At 46.2% G+C, this 20,040-nt stretch overlaps 1 protein-coding gene across 1 annotated transcript; it reads right to left on the bottom strand.

Moving 5' to 3' along the window:
- Positions 1 to 165: 165 nt before the first annotated feature.
- On the bottom strand, positions 166 to 18,806 carry EIF2B5 (eukaryotic translation initiation factor 2B subunit epsilon). Its single transcript, XM_032193246.1, has 16 exons — positions 18,619 to 18,806; positions 16,872 to 16,996; positions 16,590 to 16,775; positions 16,319 to 16,496; positions 15,185 to 15,265; positions 14,383 to 14,460; positions 13,982 to 14,294; positions 13,163 to 13,308; positions 12,715 to 12,853; positions 11,959 to 12,060; positions 11,186 to 11,293; positions 10,242 to 10,332; positions 9,364 to 9,487; positions 4,460 to 4,585; positions 2,823 to 2,933; positions 166 to 1,941 (listed from the first exon to the last, which is right to left on the bottom strand). Exons 1-16 carry the CDS (start codon positions 18,769 to 18,771, stop codon positions 1,876 to 1,878), a joined length of 2,127 nt encoding a protein of 708 aa, XP_032049137.1. The 5' UTR covers positions 18,772 to 18,806; the 3' UTR covers positions 166 to 1,875.
- Between the last annotated feature and the right edge of the window lie 1,234 nt (positions 18,807 to 20,040).

Here is a 20,040-nt window from a genome sequence, read left to right as displayed (position 1 = left end):
ATCACTGGGTATTTATACCAATTCCATCATGCGCTGACTTCTTACCTGCTTAATACGTGCCTGATATCTCTTGAGGAAAACGTAGAAACGTGTTACTTAGCTTACCTCTAAGCTCTGCTCAAGCACATACAACTGGACACATAGGATTCCATCAAAGCAACCAGGCCAGTATCACCAGGATAGTTTTTATTTGCTCCCTGAATTAAATATTGGCAGATACAGAAAACTCAGATACCAACTATTTCCCCAACATTTACAAGACCGAGTTTGCCATGTCAGAAAACAAGCACAGTTACGCACAGTCCTGGCAACTGATAGTGGGAGTGCACAAGATCGCCCTGGCTGAACATCAGTTTTGAAGAGGCAGCATCCCTGGCCTCCAGCACCCAACACTGTCCCCTCACTGACAGTTGTGGCACCACGGAACGGCCAAGTAAATATCCTGAGTGGGCAGCTCCAGTGCATATTCCAACCCCCATCTCATGGGATTTATTCCATGCTCCTCCTGAAGGGACAGAGGCAAGGTCAGCACGTCCAACATAGAACCCACCTACGAACACAAGCTGACTCCCACTGGGCCTTTTTTGCTCTGTTCTTTAGAAGAGCAGAGAAGAACGCAGCACAGCAACATTTCCAAGCAAGTTGTTCTTAAAGGCCTTACTGCTGCCTGCCACGCATCGTGCTGGCAACAAAGCGCCAGAGGCATGCTCGTTCCCTGCTGCACGCCGAGCAGCTCTGCAGCTGCTGACCTTTACAATGGGTTTGCAGCACTTTCCCTGCTGTCTGAGGGAGGGGAAGTTCTCAAATAAAAAGGCGTGAGTTTGAGTAAGAAAGCTTATATAACCAAAATCATTTGGAAACACAACACACGTGCAGTTTGAGGAGATACCACTCGCTCTTTTTCACATTGGAGCAGAACTTAGGAACTTGCATTCTCCTTAAAGGAGTTGGTGCGATCAGTGCCCTCAGAGGAAAACACGAGTGTAGTTGTGCAGCAGGAGAAGCCAGGCATCTCTGCTCTCTTTGCTCCCTTTTTACTAAAAAAAAATAAAGGTTGGGGAGACATACTGCTGGGGATGAGCACGAGACGTATCACATCTAAGATGTGGTAAACCACGTAGACCACTGTGCACCCACTATTAGTCAACCCCTGTCGGGGAAGCCGAGTACCTATGATCCTGTTCTAAAGAAAGAGGAAACATGCGGTGTTACCAACTCCACTGTGCAACCTCGTGTTAGATCCCAGCACAGCAGATGGCAAGAGATTCTCCCTTTCATCAAGATCACAGAAGTGCCTTCTGGGCTGCAAAATGCCTTGGGCATCCTAAGACAACTGCATCTTCTCCAGGCACAGGAACTCTCGAAACTCAGTCCTGCACTCCAGATCCTCATCCACATCCTCCTACCTACCAACCTTGCCAGTGTCTCTTCAGCAGTTCTGAGCTCCAGAAGCAATAATGACTCCAAATAATTTAGCTGTATGACCACTCTTCCACAACCCCAATGGTTAGGTTTATACGGGCGATGCATTTGCATCTGTTTGCTCCTTTTGCATTAGTAACATGGAGCTTCCAAAAGATAGCTTATAGCGTACCATAACCAGGCTCCAGAGGGATTCTAGGTATCACCACCTCCTGCTTTTCCCTTGTGGTTCTTACACTGTGCTACAACCACCCAACATGATGTGCCACTAGACAAGTGAGGGAGGGAAGGAAGTGGCAACGTTGGGAATGCACAACAGAATTAATGATGGGATTGTCAGTCACTTCGATGTCAGGCCCCACATCTACACACCATGCACTGGCACTGATCTTGCCCTGCCCACTTGGCCCGGAAAGGCAGTGAGAGTGCCTCTTCTCATGCCAAGCCACCGTGTCAGTCTTGGTCGCCGTCAGACGACTCTTCTTCTGCCTCCTCCAGCCACTGGATAAACTTCTGGAGCTGCAGAGAGAATGAAAATGTAGGTGGGTGACAAGTGACAAACAGGTGCTGGGAACGCTCAACAACTGTATTGTGTCAGTGAGGACTGCTATCACACACAAGAAAGAGAAAGGGTGTTTCTAGAGGCAGAAAACAGAGGCAGATTTGAGGAAGACACACAAGCTTAGATGAAAAACAACTGGCATGCCATTAAAAGCACTGCTGACCTATACTACCAGTTGACTTTGCAAAGGTTTATAAACAAAGCAAAGGTTTAGACAAAGCTGCAGTTCCTCAGAGGTGGCCTTCTTCCCCTCCAACTCTTCCAAATCCAGGGAGGAGGACTGGAACAGGGCTCAGCCAAACTGCAGCACAAAGTTCTGTCTGATGGAAGGGGGAAGTTTATACGCTCCCTTACAACACAAGCCAAATGAAACCACTCAGTACAGCAAACGCTTCAAAATATATGCGAAGGGGCTGGTAAGCCAGGAATGAAAGCTTCAAAGGAATTGCATGGGGCCAGCACACAGGGCATTGGCCTAAAGCCCATTTCAAATGGGTGTTGGCTTAGAGAGACCGTGCTGCTCCTCCAGAAAGTGCTGGCCTTATGCTGCAGACCCCACTTAAAACAACATCCCTCTCCTACTGCCTCCATTCCTTGTTGAAACAGGATGATTATGGCAGAACGCACAGAAACATCCGCTCTGGAGAACAAAGTTGCGTTGTTTAGCGCTCAATACACTGCTGCATTATTGGCCTACCAGCAGCTGCTCCACAGAAGGTGACAGTGGCACTGAACTCCAAGTTTCTTTTACCAGATGTTCCTTTTTTTAAATAAAAAAAAAAGCAAACAAAACCAAACAACAAAAACAAACAAACAAAAAGACACCTTTGAGACTTACCCTCTGGTTTTTACGAAGCTGCTTTCCCTTGTCAGATGTGTCCCGCAGAGAGAACCAGTTGAGAATTACGTCTTCTTCCAGAATTTCCAGCTGGTAAAATGTCATCAACACCTGCATTGATTAAAAAAGAGCAACAGGGCTCTTTATAAAGCCTTTTGGGACTAGCTCATGTCCAAGCATAGACTTTGCACATAATCTGTGTCTTCCAGCTCCATCTTCAACAGAAGGCAACCAGTCTGTTTAATTTTGATTTTATTACTACAAATAACTGTACTTCCCCTGTCAAGCCCTATGCTCCTGGCAGCTGGATGCTACGACACACAATGAGTCAAAATTCAAGCCCCATCGCCTTCAGCTCTGCGGCTGCAGGGTATGCTTGAGAGCTGCGGGCAACAAGAGGCCACAGAGGGCATCAGTTCAAGATACCATGTTTCTGTTTAAATCACCCCAAGAATATCCCCAAAGCAGATCAGATAAGCCACCCTTATGCAGGCCCAGATACACACAGCAGTGACATGCGCAGAGAAGAGCGCGAATCCATCCACCCTGCCCCAGGCTCCCTCTTCCTGTCAGTTCTCTCTGAAAAGTGCCTTATGGCAGGTGTCAAAGCAATTGGTCATTCACCAGCTCAAACCCCTGCCCAGCGCAGTGAGGGCGAGATGCAGTCATGCTTTCTCAGGGTGCCTTTGTGCTCAGGCAGAGCAGGCACTTTGCAGTTGGTCTCCTTGCGGCAGAGCACTGACAAAGCTGTCTGCCAACTCCAAATATAAAGTGTCATTTCAATTCTCAGCCTCCAGGGAAACCCAAGCTCCTAGAACAATGGACACATGCCAAACAATTGCTGTAATTCAATGACATTTTGGCTCACCAAACCAAAGGCTTTTGGCTCAGCTCCATGCTAAGTGCTTTGCCATTAGCCAGAGGCACTGGTGGCAGAAGTTAAGATTACTCTGTCTTGAGGAACCAACAGTTAAGCAGGCCCTAGGAGAGCTCTTCCAAAAGACAGGGGCTTCTTGAGACTGCTGAAGGAAAATACTTGCAATTCAAATCAAATGCTCTTAGTCTGAAGACAGAAAGAACACAGGGACAAAATATTTGTGAAGGAGGATTGTGCAGGGATATATTGAAAACTTTTGAAGTGGGAGGATAGGTAATAAGCCACATGTCCGCTGCCCTTTATTCCCAGTTTCACAACTAGGTCAGCCTGAATAAGAAATTCTGCCCTTATTCCCAGTTTTGCGCTCTCAACTAGCATAAACCATTTGGCAGTTACATCCCAGGGACCAGGCAGAGACAAATGAAGTTAAGCTCTTCCTAAAACAAGTCCCTGGCCTCACATCTCTTCCAGCACCACACAAGGGTATCTAGGTTAGAAGTTGCAAAATAACAGCTCCCTTCAGGCTTCATGCTGCTAAGGGATACTTACCCACAGCAGTGCTCACTCTGAGGCACAGGCAGACACGGAACTTTTTTTTTTTTTTCTAAAGCAATTGTTATAGATGGATTTCCCATCCACACTCTGCACTGCAACCCCACACGTCTCTCCTCTAAAGCAGACAAGCTGACAATGTGAACAGGATGCATTTCACCATGAATCCAGCAAAAACAGGTCCTCAGAGCTGGGAGCAGATACTCACTTTAGCTATTGATGTGCAAAGACTGTCATGTTCCAGGAAGAATTCCTCAATGGCAAATAAGGCATTCAAGTGATCTGACGCACGTTTTATGTAGTTCTTAAACAACGGAGTCCAGTTCTTCAACAGCTGCAGGGACAAAGCACAGAAGAGTTCCTGAGCTATGAGATGGATGTGTGCACTCAGCCCAGCTTCTCAGCTGTACTGCACTGAGAAACTGACCCAGGACAGCATTTTAGGAAACCCTTCAGCTAGCCAGTTAATGTGTTTGTCTCTGGCCATTATACAGACACTATTACGCCTCGTGTGCAGACAGGACATGGATTTGCCAAGTAGCCTTAAGAACATCAGTTAGCTTTCTTGGTTTTGCTTCTCTGGCTGGAATAATAGACAACCACAATAAACGTGTTTAATGGAGTTTGATGCTCAAAGAAAATCACATCACAGCAGACCGATAAGGAGAGGTATATACATGCTCTCAAACTTTCCCTCAAAGTGCAGCTAACATTTCGTTGGCACTTTCCCGCAAAGCAAAAGAGCAAATAAGAACTAAGATTTTTAAAAGTTCCTAATTGCAAGTCACATGTTTTATGTGTATCTACAGACTTGCTTGGAATGGGCAGGAAGGATGAATAGCAAGAAACTGTTTCACTGTTAGTGGATCCCACTTATCTACTCCAAGGTTTATATCTGATGCAGCCTTTCGTTTAATGATTTTGGTGCTGCCTCTTCAAACAGTATTTCTGGCCAAGTTCCCCACGGCTCTTTCACTTGTATGCATCTGAAAAGCAAGCAGCAGGGAAAGCTCTGCAGAGCAGCACCTAGGATAGGAGGTAATAAAAATGCAGCCTTGTCCATAAAAAAAAGTTTTAAGATAACAGAGCGAGGATGATAAGATACAAAAATTCCTCATTGGCCACATCATGACCAAGCCATCCCATGAAAATACTGTAACTATTCCACTGGCATGCTCATGCAGGTATATGGTCTTGCCGTGCCTCCTTACAGAACACACTCACCCAGTCTGTTTTGAAGGGAAACAGCTATTTGTATTTCTTAGGGACTTGGGGTGTGATGAAGTTCTGAGTCACCTACATCCAGGGTTCATCTGTCCAGAACAATTGTGAACAGGCAGTAGCCTTGCCAGAGGGAAAGCTTCATGACAAACAGTGGAGCTAGAACCCAGGCTACCGTGGGCTGTTGATACAGCCTGTGCTAGGAAATACTGCTCATCAACTCTATAGCACTATGTTCTGCCACCTCTTCAATTACTGCAGCCAGGCATGAATTAGCACGCCTCAAGCAGACACAAAAAAAAAAAAAAAGGAAGATTAACACAAATGGATCGATCCGTAGGGTATATCGACTGGCTCAAGGGACAACAGGAAGAGCACAGAATGATCCTAATCGTCATTGTATTACAACAAAAAGCTGAGAGCTGCGTGACATATTTCCAAAAATGATTCTAACCTTTAGCAAAATGTTTAAACCTAAACACTATTCCTTCTCCAACCATTTCCCACATTTTTATTCTTTATTCTTCACCTCAAATGCAGCACAGCTACTAGCAAGTTCCTTCCAGGCTAAGAAATATTTTGTAATACCTTACTGTTAACATCTTTAAATCACAAGCTGGTACAATTCTAACCAGAAGTTATGAAATTTTTAAAAGTAATTTATAAAGAAAGCAGAGCTATGAACACTCACAACCTCAGGACTCAATCCCATGTGCCTATTGCTGGGAAAGGGAGAAAAAAAAATAGACCATCTCAGGTTGAGAACATGCACTGTTACTGTAATTGGTGCTAATGGGGAACGGAGGGCTCAGCCCAACAGAGCTCTTTGCAAAAACACACATAGGAGACTGTATGGCCACAGAGGCTGTGTTGGGAGTTTGAGAAAAATCTGAACTGGAAGATTAGAAGCTTGCGCTTATTTTAGATTGAAAAGATACTGCAAAATTAAGAGATAGCTGAGAGGGCTGTAGAGACCGACAGGCAACATCCTAACGTCCTAGGCTTTGACTTTATCTGGGTAAGTCCTAAAAACGATCTACATCCTGGAGAAAGCTATCAAGTTCCTCTGACAAGTTCATTCATTTTTTACTTTATTTTTTTAAACCAGATCTGGTCATGATGCTGCACCAACTTCATCTTCAAAGAGGCTTGTGATCCACTCTTCTTCTACCAGAACAGTCTCAAGACCAAGCCTATTTTACCCCCACCTCCAGCACAGAACACCACCATGAAATGTGTGCAAAGCACATGAGACACAGCTATAATTCTGACCTTGTTATACCTTAACAGCATCTGAGCTGACCACCAGAAATTTCTCCAATGAAAGCAAGGATCCATCTGCTCCCTGAACACACAATCCTGTTTTGTGTACCTTCGCATGATACTACAGAAGACGACGGCTCCCAAACAGAAACCCACAGAGGTGCACCATACCTGCTAGCTGCTGGGCAGCAGTGCAGACACAGGCCAGCTCACAAGCTGAATTGCCAAACTGCCTCACGTGGCTCCTTTTAAACATCCTCACCTATTGTCTGGTGATGCTTCAGCAACAACAGCAGCACAGCCTTCAGTTTACCAGCAACTTCAGCCACTTTCTCTCAAATCGTGCCTATAGTCTGGGAAAGGTCATGTTTTCTGTACCATCTCTGCTTTACAACTCGTACAAGAACCAAACAAGATACCTGACATACATCAAACTGAATAACTATTTCTCAAGCCTCCACATTTCATCTGAAAAAAATACCCATGGGCATATCCCTTTACCGGATGCTTATTTCCTAAAATTGCTGCAACACTTGCAAGCTTCATGCTCAGGGGCCAACACTTCGGAGCACATACTGTGGTTTCAAGTCAAACCATACATCATAACAATGGCATTTCCACAATTTCCCCTCCTGAGATGTCTGGGACTGCTCCACCATTGCTCTAACACAAACAACCCATCTTCCTTTAGCATCTCTTCACTAGAACTGAGCTACAAGGAGAGTGAGAATCAGTCCTACAAAGTTCAGTAGGCTTCTGATATTCAACACTCTCAGAATTGAAGTATTTCCATCTCATACAAAATAACTTTGCCGTATGTAAACCATTATAAGCAGATCTCAGCCTAATACAACCATCGACTGAGGCCATTTTAGCTGCACAGCTACATCTTCCTTATGCACTCCCCTATACCAAGCTAGTGCTTGAGATTCTCAGGGTGTAAGAAGTATTAGCAACTTAAAACACTATACTTTTTACTAATTAGGCAACCACAAGTTATTCACTGCAGAAAAATATACTTTTCCACTTTTTCAGATACCATACAAACACATGTTCTGCCTGAAGACCTGGTCTCCCCTTTTCAGAGTTCTGTTGGTAAATAAGCACAAGCTGCTGTGCAGGAAGACCACTGGTATCTGCTTAACAAGCCTTCAAAGGACACTTCTCTACTTCCATTAGAGGCACATCTCAACTCAAACAGTTATTATAACAGTGAATAACATTGTGTGTGCAACGGAATGATAACTGTGTGCCTCACCAGGACACTGCCTGCTGCTATCAATACAGAAAGCCAGCACCAACGATTCTGCACCAAGTACAGAACACTGAGGCACCAAACTCTCCCAGAGAAGGATACTCTAACGAGCTTGCTGGCTGCTCTTTAACCAGGAACATTGGGAACCATTGCCTGCCATGATAGCCAACTGCTTTGATGCTTGAATCTCTTTTCTAACTCCAAGGATTAATTTGTGTTTTGTAAATCCACATCACACACAATTCCCTGCCTGAAGAAATTCCACCTGTCCACCACACTGGGCACAGTCACCCTGAATACGTTTTGATTATTGCTTCTTGCTAAAGGTTTTTGATCACTGCCTCTGCTGGCAAGCATGAACACCAGCTTTCCTACAATGACATATATATCAACAAAGTTACCCAGAAGTAAGTTCTTCGCATACTTCCATAATCTTTAGATTCAAAGGGTTTGGGGGCAATTATGCAAAACATTATTCATTTATATAGTACCTTTTATCTAGACTAGAGCCTCTTCTGACTGGATGTTGCACTGAATTTCTCTCCTGTCCTACTCTTGCTCTGTTAGGACCCCAATCAGTTCCTCTTTAGCTCTGGGAAGGACTAGTTTAAATTCAGTAGGAGACAAGCAGGTGTCAGATACATTTACTCTAAAAGTGCACCTATGTAGCATGTAGTTTTCAAACTCAATATACAAATACACGATAGCAAAGAGAAAACCACTACAACGGCTTCAGCTTGGATCAACGAAACCATTAAGATAAAGCTGCCTGCTTTCTAAAACAGATCCTAAATAAATCCTAAAGCCAGGAAACAGGAATCGCTCTCACCCAATTATACAACCCCAGAGACGAACCAACTCTTTAGAGACACAACAGAGCTCTGTATCTTCACAGAAAGACAAGATTATGCCTCTGCATTTAGCTGGAAAAAAATTGGCACCAGTTACAGTATGCAGACAAATAATGCCTTGGAAAAGATCCCACTGGGAGAGGAGAACTCCCTGCTGCCCCAAGGACAGGGCTTATGATGGATTAGAACTGGATTCCTGGAATGCAAGCCTATAAAGACATCTCTAACAGTCCCTCTCTGATCTCTTCTGCAAGTTATACTCTTCTATTATCATATCCAGGAAACACATGATTAGAGGTACTGAAGTAGGGCTCCCCGCACCTATGGTCTGAGCTGATTTCTGTCAAGCAGGCACAATAGTTTCAGTTCACTTTTAGGGAAGAAAAAGAGGCTCATGACCTCAAGGAGCTGAAGTCACTTCAGGCTTAAGCAGAAAGAGTTCTCAGCCAGGAAGAACTTCATGAGTTCACACTCCTACACGCTAAAAGAAAAGCCCCAAGAGTCAAAGGGAACAGCACTCACAGGAAGTAATGCTGAGAAATAGTTCTGGGAGTCCAGGTTTGCATCCAGCTGTTGCAGTGGGAACTCCAGAATCACTTTACTGAGCACCTGCATCATCTCCTTCAGGCCGATGTTATAGGCATACCTGCAAGGAAAAAGGACAAAAAAAAAAGTTTCACACTACATCTCTGCAGACTGTGGTTCCTCACATCGTTATAGCAGAAGATTTGACTTAACATCTTCCAGAATTTTTTGTTTCCTCCCCCCAAAAAACATTCAAACATTCAGGTAACAAAGCCACCTTGCATTGCATCAGGCCCCATGTAAGACCAACAGTCCTGGAAATCTGCTATCACTGTGGAATGAGCTGCTGCACGGACAGCACCCTCACGTTTACTAGAGTGCTGCATCAATGTGGTTGCGCAAAAGAAGGGAAACAGGTTTGTATTTGAGAAATACTAGGTAAAAGGCACCCTGATTACATGTTCCAGACTTGCTGCTGTACAAGCAGAGTGGACAAGTCACACCACTGCACAGTCTCAGCTGCAGACAGCTGGCTGAATGTTGCAATGCGAGGAGCAGCAGTTCCTGCATGAGTTCACAAGAAGTCAGTGCCAAGAACTGGCTTTCTCTCTCCAGTGCATAATTACTTAATAGCAATTCAATGTCCCGTTACAGAATTGGGGCTGGAAAAGCTTAACGGTTGAGGAAGCCATAGATGCATCAATTCCTGTGGTCATTCAGTCACAAACTCTAATCTGCATTTCTCATGCTGTAATACTGCTAAAATTATTGTTTAACAATCAACATGGGTATTCACATGGTTTCTCCTCTTTCTAGATCTGCTGTTAAACAGAACTGTTCAGAATAAGGGACAGCATTTTTAAGGGAACACTCACTTGAGAGAGTTGATTTCCAGGACCAGGTTGTCACATGAAATGTTTTCCTCTTCACCCCTCTGTAACGTACCCAGAACCTCATTCTGGAAAACTAGTGAAAGAAAGGACAGGTAGTTAGGCCAAGGAAGAGCACATGTTCTTCAACCCTTTCATTACAAAATGAAACTGTGCCCTTAACAAAGGAAGCATTCTGATGCAGACCTCTATTTGCTCTCCATTAGCTGGCACAAACCCACATCAACTACACTTACAAATAGTGGTATAATGCAAATAAAGGAAAAGACTTTCTAGATATCATTGATCTAACCACAACAACCAGTACAAAGCTATTTATCTCTGTGATCTTTTAGAGCAGTTTCTATTACACTTTCACATTGTAGCCTTTCCTATTCAGACAAACCTCACCTTCCTTTAACTAAAGATATGAAAGCAAAGATAGATACTTTCAGGTGCAAAATGTGTGTGTGTTTTCCAGTTTAGCCTGAACCCCTTTTAAATCCACCTGAACCTAAAACAGAAAATCAAAGCACATCTGCCAAAAGAAGCAGTTTCTATAAGGAAATTTAATTCTCCAACACAATTACAGCAGTAATCTGTCCTGACCAGGGAAATTTGCTGGATCTTCACACAATTGGAGTTTAGGCAATGACACTGCCATTTGAACAGATGACTCAGGAAAGTCACTTTCATGAAAGCCCAGCGATCATGAGTGAGAATGATGAAGGATCTTTGCCTAGCTTCTCACCCTGGACTACCTTGGGTTAAGGTACAATAGCAACATAGTGAATATTAAAAACCAGGGTAGCAAATGTAAAAAGTGAGGTCAGGAAGCAAACATTACATCCATCCACAGACATTCCAATACACCTAGAGAGAGCAGCACAAGCCTCACTGTCTGCATTACCTGCAGACTTACCATTGCTCTCATTGGCCTCATTTCTCACCTTTGATGTCATCTAGCTGAGGGGATGCTGCCCGACTGTCTGGCTCCTCAGAGCCCATGCTCATGTCACTGTCTGACTCGCTCTCTTCTTCTGAATGCACAGCCGGGCCTGGTGAAGAAGAGAAGACACCATTCAATGCTCAAAAGCTTCAGCTGTCATACGCATGTGGAACCAGGTGTCCCAGGGACTTCACAATCAAATCAGCAGCCATCTGTCCTTGCAAGAAAGGCTTTACTCACAGGTCCAGATGGTTAGAATTGCTGCAGAGGGAACACTACAGCTGGCACTGGGATTGTTACTATTATTATTATTTTTAAAGTCTGCAGGCAGACAGCAAAGGACAGGGACAGAAGCAAACGCATTTGTGCAGAGTGCTGACTCATTATGGAGCAGTGTCAGCAGGCTGTCACTAGCAGGAAGAAAAACAGAAGAACCCAGAAGAGCCAAAGCTTATCCCTTCTATCCCTTCTGCAGGAGGGAGTGGCCTGTGGCATGCCACTCATGGCACAGACAGCTGTGTGTGTTCATCAAGTTCATTGTGTAAGTCAAAAACACAATAACCATCTTCCACGGAGCACAGGAAGAGAGAATCTGGTCGGTCACCTTTCTAAGTAACCTCTTACCTTCAAACACAAAAGTTATCTAAAGGCCCAACTGCCTCATAGAGTCCAGGCCTTATTCTGGGAACAATTATCAGCGTCCCTCTCAGCAAGTTTTCCCGACACAAAGTCTGTCTGCCCATTCCCAGGTGACTACACTAAACTCTTCCTTACCCCATAGACTCTGTCTCTGCTCTTCTTCATCCTCTTCATTCTTGTCATCTGCTTTCCAAAGATAGCCTTTGCCTTCTGAGCCTACATCCTTTTTGTTGTAACCTGAAAAAGACACAGCGATTAGGAGGTAGATGTACTGGACCTGCTTATGGGTAAACCTGAAACAGACTGGTAAAACTTGCATCTACTGCCCTTAAATATCCTTCAGTGAGAGGGAGCTGGGATTCCTGAAGATGCATACGTTTTTCCACTTTTATTTTCCCACTTGCCTCGACAAATGACCACTGACTTACCCCCCGCAACAGCAGCAACATTCAGTTGAGCATGTTCAGATCCCTCAGCAAACCCACACTGGTAGAAACAGCATCTCACAAGGACCAAGTCCTTGGACACATTCCAGGTACAAGGACATAAATCTTGTAACCTGCCTTGAACTGAACATTTCTTTCAACTCCAGTTTCTTGTCTCTTATGAGGCTCCTACTCCAGGAAAAATGGAAAATAGCTGATTCTCCACATATTTCATTGCTGGGATACTGAGGTACAATACCCCACTGCCCAGCTTGAGCTGAACATCTTTGCTTGCCCTATGGGACATACACTCCAAGCTGAACACAGTACTAAGCTGGCACTGCAAAATCTAGAGTGAGGAAGGGAAAAAAAAAAAAAAAAAAAAAAAAAAAAAAAAAAAAAAACAGAAAACAGAGGGCAAAGTCCTCTGCACATCCTGAGCGCGTGGAGCCAGAAACTCTCGTACCTTTCAGTTTGACTTTATTCTCCTCCTTATTCACACCAGAATCATCACTGAACTGGTCGTCATCCTCTTCTTCCTCATCTGGCGGGTGCAGGGAGATCACTGTGCCCTCAGAAAGTGTGATGCCAGGACCTACTACTACCTGCAAATACGTGCAACATATCTTAATGAAGAAATACCTTGATTGCTCCCTCGTCCCGCCACCAGCAGGGAGGATAACAGCTCCAGACAAGCTATTCCAAGAGAGTCAAACAAATGTAACTACAGATATCAGCACTGCTAGGCTACACACCACGCTACCCTATCCAAAATGCCCAAAAGAAAAAGTAGCAGCATGTCCCCATCTCTGAGGAAAGGCTTGGAGCAGCCCTGCATTCTGGTATGGTTTAATGTATAAGCATAGGAAGTGCCAAGAGAGGCAGAAAGCAACATAGACACAAACACAACTCACCTGAGAGGAGAGGACACAGTGCGGCTTTAGCTTTACTTTCTCCTTCACTTCAGCATTATCACAGACAACAGAATGGATGATCTCCACGTTATCTGCTATCCGTACGTTGTCCCAGAGAAAAGCTCCATCCAAAGTGACTTTATCACCTGTTATACACCATCAAGTACAAATATTTTCATCAAGGCAGACTGCTGCTCTCCCACACTGCTGAGTTCACTAGAAAGCACCTTACTGAACCTAGGACTAAACAATGCCCTCGATGCATAAAAGATGTTAGATGAAAGGAGGAAAAGGGTCTTATAGACCTACAGACACTTAACCAAAGCTAAAAGTTGAGTTTGTTCCCACAGAGATTTAAGAAGTTGACAGTAACAATGGACATCTTGGATTTGTACAAACACAGCCAAATCACACAAAAAAAAAAAAAAAAAATCAAGCCAGAGCTAGAAAGAAGGGGCACCAGGCAGCTCACAAAAAATGATGCCCCTCGTTTGTAGGATGTTGGTGGTGATAATCCTAGGTCATTAAACACCATGCATTCTCTTCTGCTGAAACAACTTATTTGCATGAAGTCATGAAGTGCCTCCCACTTTCAGCATCATTAAAGTACTCTGAAAATTTTTATGTATTTCCTCCCCTGGGAAACTAAGCTTTTCTCCTTTTTTCCCCATTAGTACCTAGCATCTTTGAGAGCCAAATGTACGTATCTTGTAAAAAAGAAAACAAAACAAACAAAAAAAACAGACAACCAAACAAAAAACAACAACACATTGTGCCCTTATCTAACACACCCTGCATGCCCCCCATTCTCATACTCACCTATCTTACAGTTCTGCCCTATAACACTGTTCGTTATGGAGCAGTCACTGCCGACAACGGTTCCCTGCCCAACGAGCACGTTCTCTTCCAGCACGCTGCCGTGACCAAGGCTAACATCCACCCCCCGGTAAATGTTGTGTTTGGAATGGGTGTAACTCTGGTTCTCATCATCAGTGAAGTTCATCTCCGGAGTCAAAGGATAAACCCAGCGTCTGATGATGTCAGAGCACACAGCTTCGTACATCAGCAGGTTGCATATATGAGCACCATACTCTTCTGTCGTTACATGCATGTGGATCTGGTTCCCCAGGACCTGGAAACAGGACGGGACGTGTCAGAGCGTTCTCTGATGCAAGGGGACATGATCTCCCTCCTAACATCCCTCTCATCCCTCTCCTTACCTCCTCATTCACTAACAGACCACGCACAAAGTCATCCCGCGTCTGGTAGTCAAAATTGTCAGTAAAAAGCTCAGCCACCTGCCAGGAATAAAATATAGAGACATAATGTAATTATGGAAAAAGTTGTCAGGGAAGCCAGTTAATTAATGGCTGTTCAGCAGTTCAGAGACGACTTATACAGTATAGGAAAGTGATGCTCTTGCCTTGAATAAAGCTTTGATTCCTGCCGGTAGGAGTGTTGACCTTCCCATCTCTTCCTCCTACCGCAGACTATGAACAGATTCTGGTTTTCAGAAGGGGCAAAACATATAACTTTAGCACCTCCAAGCAGTCCGCCCAGCCTCGCTTTGTAGTTTCACTCCCAAAGGAAAGCTGTAGAGCAGCTCTTTCAGAAGTGGGAGAGATGTTACCAAGCCATTACTAAGCCTAGGCTGGAGCAATCCTGAATGTTACCCTAACCTGGTACCAGCTTGCACATACTGACACTTTTCCACAGTACAGGCATCACCTCTGCTCCACAGACTTTACTACTGCTTACTTTCCAGTATGGTTTCATCCTGTGCCCAGTCAGCCATTCAGTCTCCTGATGCATCTACTATTTAGTTCTGCCTGGCCTTGATCAGGGGATGGCAGGAACAGGCTCACAGAGCTGTGCCACACGATCCCAGCTCAGTCGCTGAGCACAGCGGGGAGTTCTGGTTTTCAAACGCAGTGCACCAAGGGCACATGCACCCCTGCATGTCAGGAGCACCAAGGAAGCAATGCAGATTGAATTGTAGACCCTCGGAAGGGCAGAGCTCACCTGTGGAGAGCAGATGCTGATATGACAATCCAGCAAGTCATGGCGCACCTCCACGTTCTCAATAGAGTTCTGAAATAGACTCTGGAAAAGGAAAAGATTCAGGTAATCTGAGTGTCGCACGCAGCATTGAACCCCTGAAGTCTTCCCCAAGCCAGAGGTAGCATATTGATTGAATTTTTAAACTAGCTGCTGCTCTGGAGATCAGAGAAGTCTGCTGTCTCCACCGAGAGAAGCGTAGCAGGCACAGTCCAGCCACACACAGCTGTGTGTCAGTCAGCCAAGACTGCCCTCATCCATACAAGCTGCAGTTCTCCAAGAAACAGCTTGTACAAACGATCTTTTTTTTTTTTTTTTTTTCCCCCTAGGAGGTTCCTTACCTTTAGCTGCTAAAAAGCTACAAACGTACAAAGAATATTAATGAATCCAAATGCAATATTCACGGCTTTCATGCCCCCCGTGGATTTTTACAGTTGTGGGGTGGTTTTATTTTCCTCCTCCTTTTTTTGTCTTGGACAATGATTTGTGCTTTCATTTGAAGGTAGGGAATAGTTTACCAATAACCGATTTAGAGTTGAAAATGCCATGTATATTCATAGTCTTACTTCTGATTTGAAAAAGAAAAGGGTCCATTTATCTCTCTGAAGTGCCTCCACAGATGCAAACTGAGCACTTACTACATTATTAGCAGAGCCCCTGACATTTCTAGAGAAACAGTTCAGGTAGAAGTGATAAGAGGTACTACGCCTTGCACCTCATTATTCCACCCTGTGTCAGGCTCAGTGTCACTTCAGAACAGTTTGTGTATGACAGGGACATAGGCACTCCAGTTTGCATGTCACTGTGACAGCATGAATCATCCACCTCCCTTGTTTCATACAGAGAAAGGGATGCAAACTGAATTTTGAGAAATGCCTGCCCCGTCTTCAAACTGTGAAATGAATCCCAGCACAACGTCACCAAGCCTTACATAAAGGTTAAAGAAAAAAGAAGCCAGTTTACCAAGGGTTACTTCCTATCACCTGCTCCTCCAAAGGAAGCAGCAAGCACAGCTCCCCAGCCCTCCCTCCAGGAGGATTTCTCGGTGGGCTACTTCACTACCGCAGCCCTTTTGCACCCATCAGGTTGCAGACGCACCATAGGAAAGCGGAAACGTTTCAGCCCCTGGGTTCTCTGATAGTGAAGGACACGGTTCGTGGCACTGTCCATAGCAATGACGATGTCATCCTCCTTGCACCTGGCGTGGTGACCAGGCGAGGACTCCTTGAAGATCATCGTCATCACAGAAACGTTCTTTTCCATCTTACGCCGCAACCTGAAAAAAAACGAGGGCAGAATTTTGAAATCACTCTCCAGCCAGAGCCCAGACAAGCACATCAGGCAAGCACGCGTTTCTTTCACCACCTACTTGTGCTCTTCCAAGGCTGTGGATATATTGAAGTTGGACACCACGTCCCCAGTGACCAGAATGAAGTCAGAACGAACGAGGGACTTGGCATCAACGTCTCTCAGCACGTCCCCCAGGGAGCGGTACAGGTCGGAAGTCACGAAGCGCACCGTGTTGGGAGAGGTGTGGCGGCACCACTTGGATTTTCTGCGAGGAGAAAAACACATCAGAAAGGCACAAAAAAAAATATTCCTACAGAACACTCAGGAGGACACAGTGCAGCTAAAATGAAGAGATTCTTACTGTAAATGCTCTTTTATCTCAGCTGACTTCCAACAGCAGAAAACAAAGGTTTCTTCCACTCCAGTTGCTGTTAGGAACTCCAAGGTGTAGTCAATCATGGCCACGTTTGCCATAGGTAAAAGAGCCTAGAAAACAGACACACAGAGAACTGAACAAACACTGTTAGTTACCACATATAAATCTGTCCTGGTTTTGGCTGGGATAGTGTTCATTTTCTTTGCAGTAGCTGGTACGGTGGAGGCTGGGGGTGCACAAGGAGCTGGGAAGGGACAGAAGCAGGACAGCTGCCCCAAGAGGCCAGAGGGATGTCCCATAGCACATGGCACCATGCTGAGCAGCACAGCTGGGGCTTGGTCAGGAGCTGGGGGGCAGCCACTGCTCAGGAACTGGCTGGGCGTCAGTCAGCAAGTGGTGAGCATTTGCACTGTGCATTGCTTGCCTTCTGTATTTTTATCATTATTAATATTCTCCCTTCCCTTTCTGTCCTATTAAACTGCCTTTATCTCAAGCCACGAGTTTTTTTTCCTGATTCTCTCCCCCACCGCACAGGGAGGGAGGAGCAAACAGCTGCGCGGTGCTGAGCTGAGTCAAACCACAACAAAAGCTCTTCCGTGAGGACTCAGCTAAGCTGGGCTAGAAAACTCACGCATCCCAGTGCGTCGCTTCCCTGACTCAGGCTTCAGCTGCTACAAGAAAAACCTGTCAGACGCGAACGATGCAGCCACGGGAGCACGAGTGTCCCGGAGACAAGGGGAGGGGGCAGATGCAATGGGAAGTGAATGCAGGACTGCGATTTGGGACTCAGGCTGTACCTTTAAGCCCAGTTCCTGATTTACAACTGAGTGATGGTTCAGCACGATATTTCACGCGCTCTGTGTCCTGTTTTATTTCAGACCCGATGCCATGCGTGCAGTCATGACCCCCACAAGCAGGGAATTAGCAGATGAGGTATGATCGCTGCTCAGACCTGGCAGCACTCCTTCCTCTCAAGTAGCATGAGGGAAATTATAGCACAGAATTCTGCTGTAGTCAGACCTTTGTAATAATACCTAAAAGTCTCCTTTCCCTTTCTTAGTAATTTCAGACAGCTGCATGTGGCCAAAACTATGTTTTATATAGCATTTTTAAAGCTCTTACAAATTACTTGGCAAGTTCCTAAAAATTACCTGTTCTTACCTCCCTACTTATTACAGTGAGTTACAAAATCTTAATTAAGGAGTTAACGTCACCTTTTTCTGTTATTGGTGCTTTATTTGCTGAGTTGTCAATCTTAAGGGAGCTAGCATATTGCAGAATCACAGAATTTCTAGGTTGGAAGAGACCTCAAGATTATCGAGTCCAACCTCTACCTAATGCTAGCAGTCCCCACTAAACCATATCCCTTAGCTCTACATCTAAACGTCTTTTGAAGACTTCCAGGGATGGTGACTCCACCACTTCCTGGGCAGCCTGTTCCAGTGCCTCACAACCCTTTTGGTAAAGAAGTTCTTCCTAACATCTAACCTAAAACTCCCCTGGCTCAACTTAAGCCCATTCCCCCTCGTCCTGTCACCAGGCACGTGGGAGAACAGACCAACCCCCACCTCGCTACAGCCTCCCTTGAGGTACCTAAAAAGAGCGATAAGGCCGCCCCTGAGCCTCCTCTTCTCCAGGCTGCACAAGCCCAGCTCCAGCCCCTCCCCCCCCCCCCCCCCAGCCCCATTCTCTTCTTCTCCCGCCCGCCGCAGCCCCCGGGGCCGGCTCTCACCCGCGGCCGGTCCTTGGAGATGGGGAAGAAGCGCCGGTTGAAGCTGTCGGCCACCAGCACGGCCTGCAGCGGCGGCGGGGGCTCCTCCTGCGGCTCGGGGCCCCGGCCGGGCCCCGCTCCGGCCCCGCGCCTAGCAGCGCCGCGGGCCGCCATCTCCTCACGCTGCCTCCTCCTCGCTTCCCCCCCCTCGTCGCACTTCCGGTTCCGGCCCCGCGCCGGAAGCAGCGACGGGAGCGCGGCGGGGACACAACAGCGCGAGGGCGGCGGGCGAGCGAGATGCGCGGGGAAGGGGGTGCGCATGCGCAGTACGGGTGGAGGGGGCGGTGATGGAGGGGGGGCTGTGAGGGGGTCTCCTGTGAGGCCCCCCTGAGGAAGCCCCCACAGCGGGAGCTGCTGTGCTGGAAATAAATTTATCTCTCTGATTTCGTCTCTGTGTGTGTTTGTGTAACCATCACGATGGCGGGTGCCGCCCTGCGCCCAGCACCAAGGGAGACCGCAGCCCCACGGTCCCTGAGGCGCCTCACTGAGCCCCCCGGGCGCTCCCCAAGGAGGCTCCCCAGGAAAACAAAAGGGGGGCACATCGCAGGCATCAGGCCTCCAGTTCTGTCCCGGTGCTGTCCCCTCAGCCCAAACCCTCAGGCTGAGGGGTCTTTGCTCGATTATTAGTGTGAAAACTACATGGTGTGCAAGATGCAGCACCCCTTCCCGCTGTTTTAATTGCATATTCGCGACTGACTTAGTAGAAAACTCTTCATCTCCCGAAGGACACTGCAGCATTGGGTGTTCCCTGAATTTCCCTTACCCGTTAAAATGTTCAGGCATCACTTGCACTGTGCCATCTGCCCCTGGTAACTTGTGACTGAGCCCCTGCTGCTCCGCACCTCGTGGCGGAGTTGCTTGACCTTAGATAGTTGCTTGGAATAAAGCGGCAAGGATGGGCACGGTGAGGAAATGAAAATGAGCTGCCCCGGAGAAATAAATTGTTCCCATCATGTTCAAAAATAGGTATCCGCATCCCCTCGGGAATCCTGTTGCCGCAGTGAAGAAGCTAACCGGGGAAATAAATAAATAAATAAATAAAGCTCCCAGATGGTTTGAGCCCAGGGGTTACAGCTTGGGGAATTAACCAAGAGGTGGATTTGTCATTGCCTGAGGGCAGGACAGCATCTTCCTTCCTGCCTATGTAGCATTAAGCGCATAAACAGCGCCAGAAATCAGGTCTGATCCAGCATGCACAGCCACTGCCCGTGTCAGGACAGGGCACACAGAGCTCGGCAGGAGAATCAGCAGATTATCTGGCTAATTGCATCCTGTTCTCTCCAAATGAGGCGACTTTCCAAGACGTTGCCCTGGTAAATTGGCAGGAGCAGGGGAAAGCAAATCAAGGTAATTGCTAATGAACTGAACTCAAAATTGGCCTGA

The sequence above is a fragment of the Aythya fuligula genome, chromosome 9 (genome assembly GCF_009819795.1).
Source record: "Aythya fuligula isolate bAytFul2 chromosome 9, bAytFul2.pri, whole genome shotgun sequence".
NCBI classification, from domain to species: Eukaryota; Metazoa; Chordata; class Aves; order Anseriformes; family Anatidae; genus Aythya; species Aythya fuligula.
Note: the sequence above shows the minus strand (reverse complement) of the source record. Positions and strands in the feature narration are given on the sequence as shown.

Coding starts and splice junctions, on each gene's coding strand:
- EIF2B5 (XM_032193246.1), bottom strand. CDS start 18,771: ATGGCGGCCCGCGGCGCTGCTAGGCGCGGGGCCGGAGCGGGGCCCGGC. Junction 14,461..15,184: donor TCAGCATCTGCTCTCCACAG/GTGAGCTCTGCC, acceptor TATTCCTGGCAG/GTGGCTGAGCTTTTTACTGA. Junction 1,942..2,822: donor AGCTTCGTAAAAACCAGAGG/GTAAGTCTCAAA, acceptor TTCTCTCTGCAG/CTCCAGAAGTTTATCCAGTG.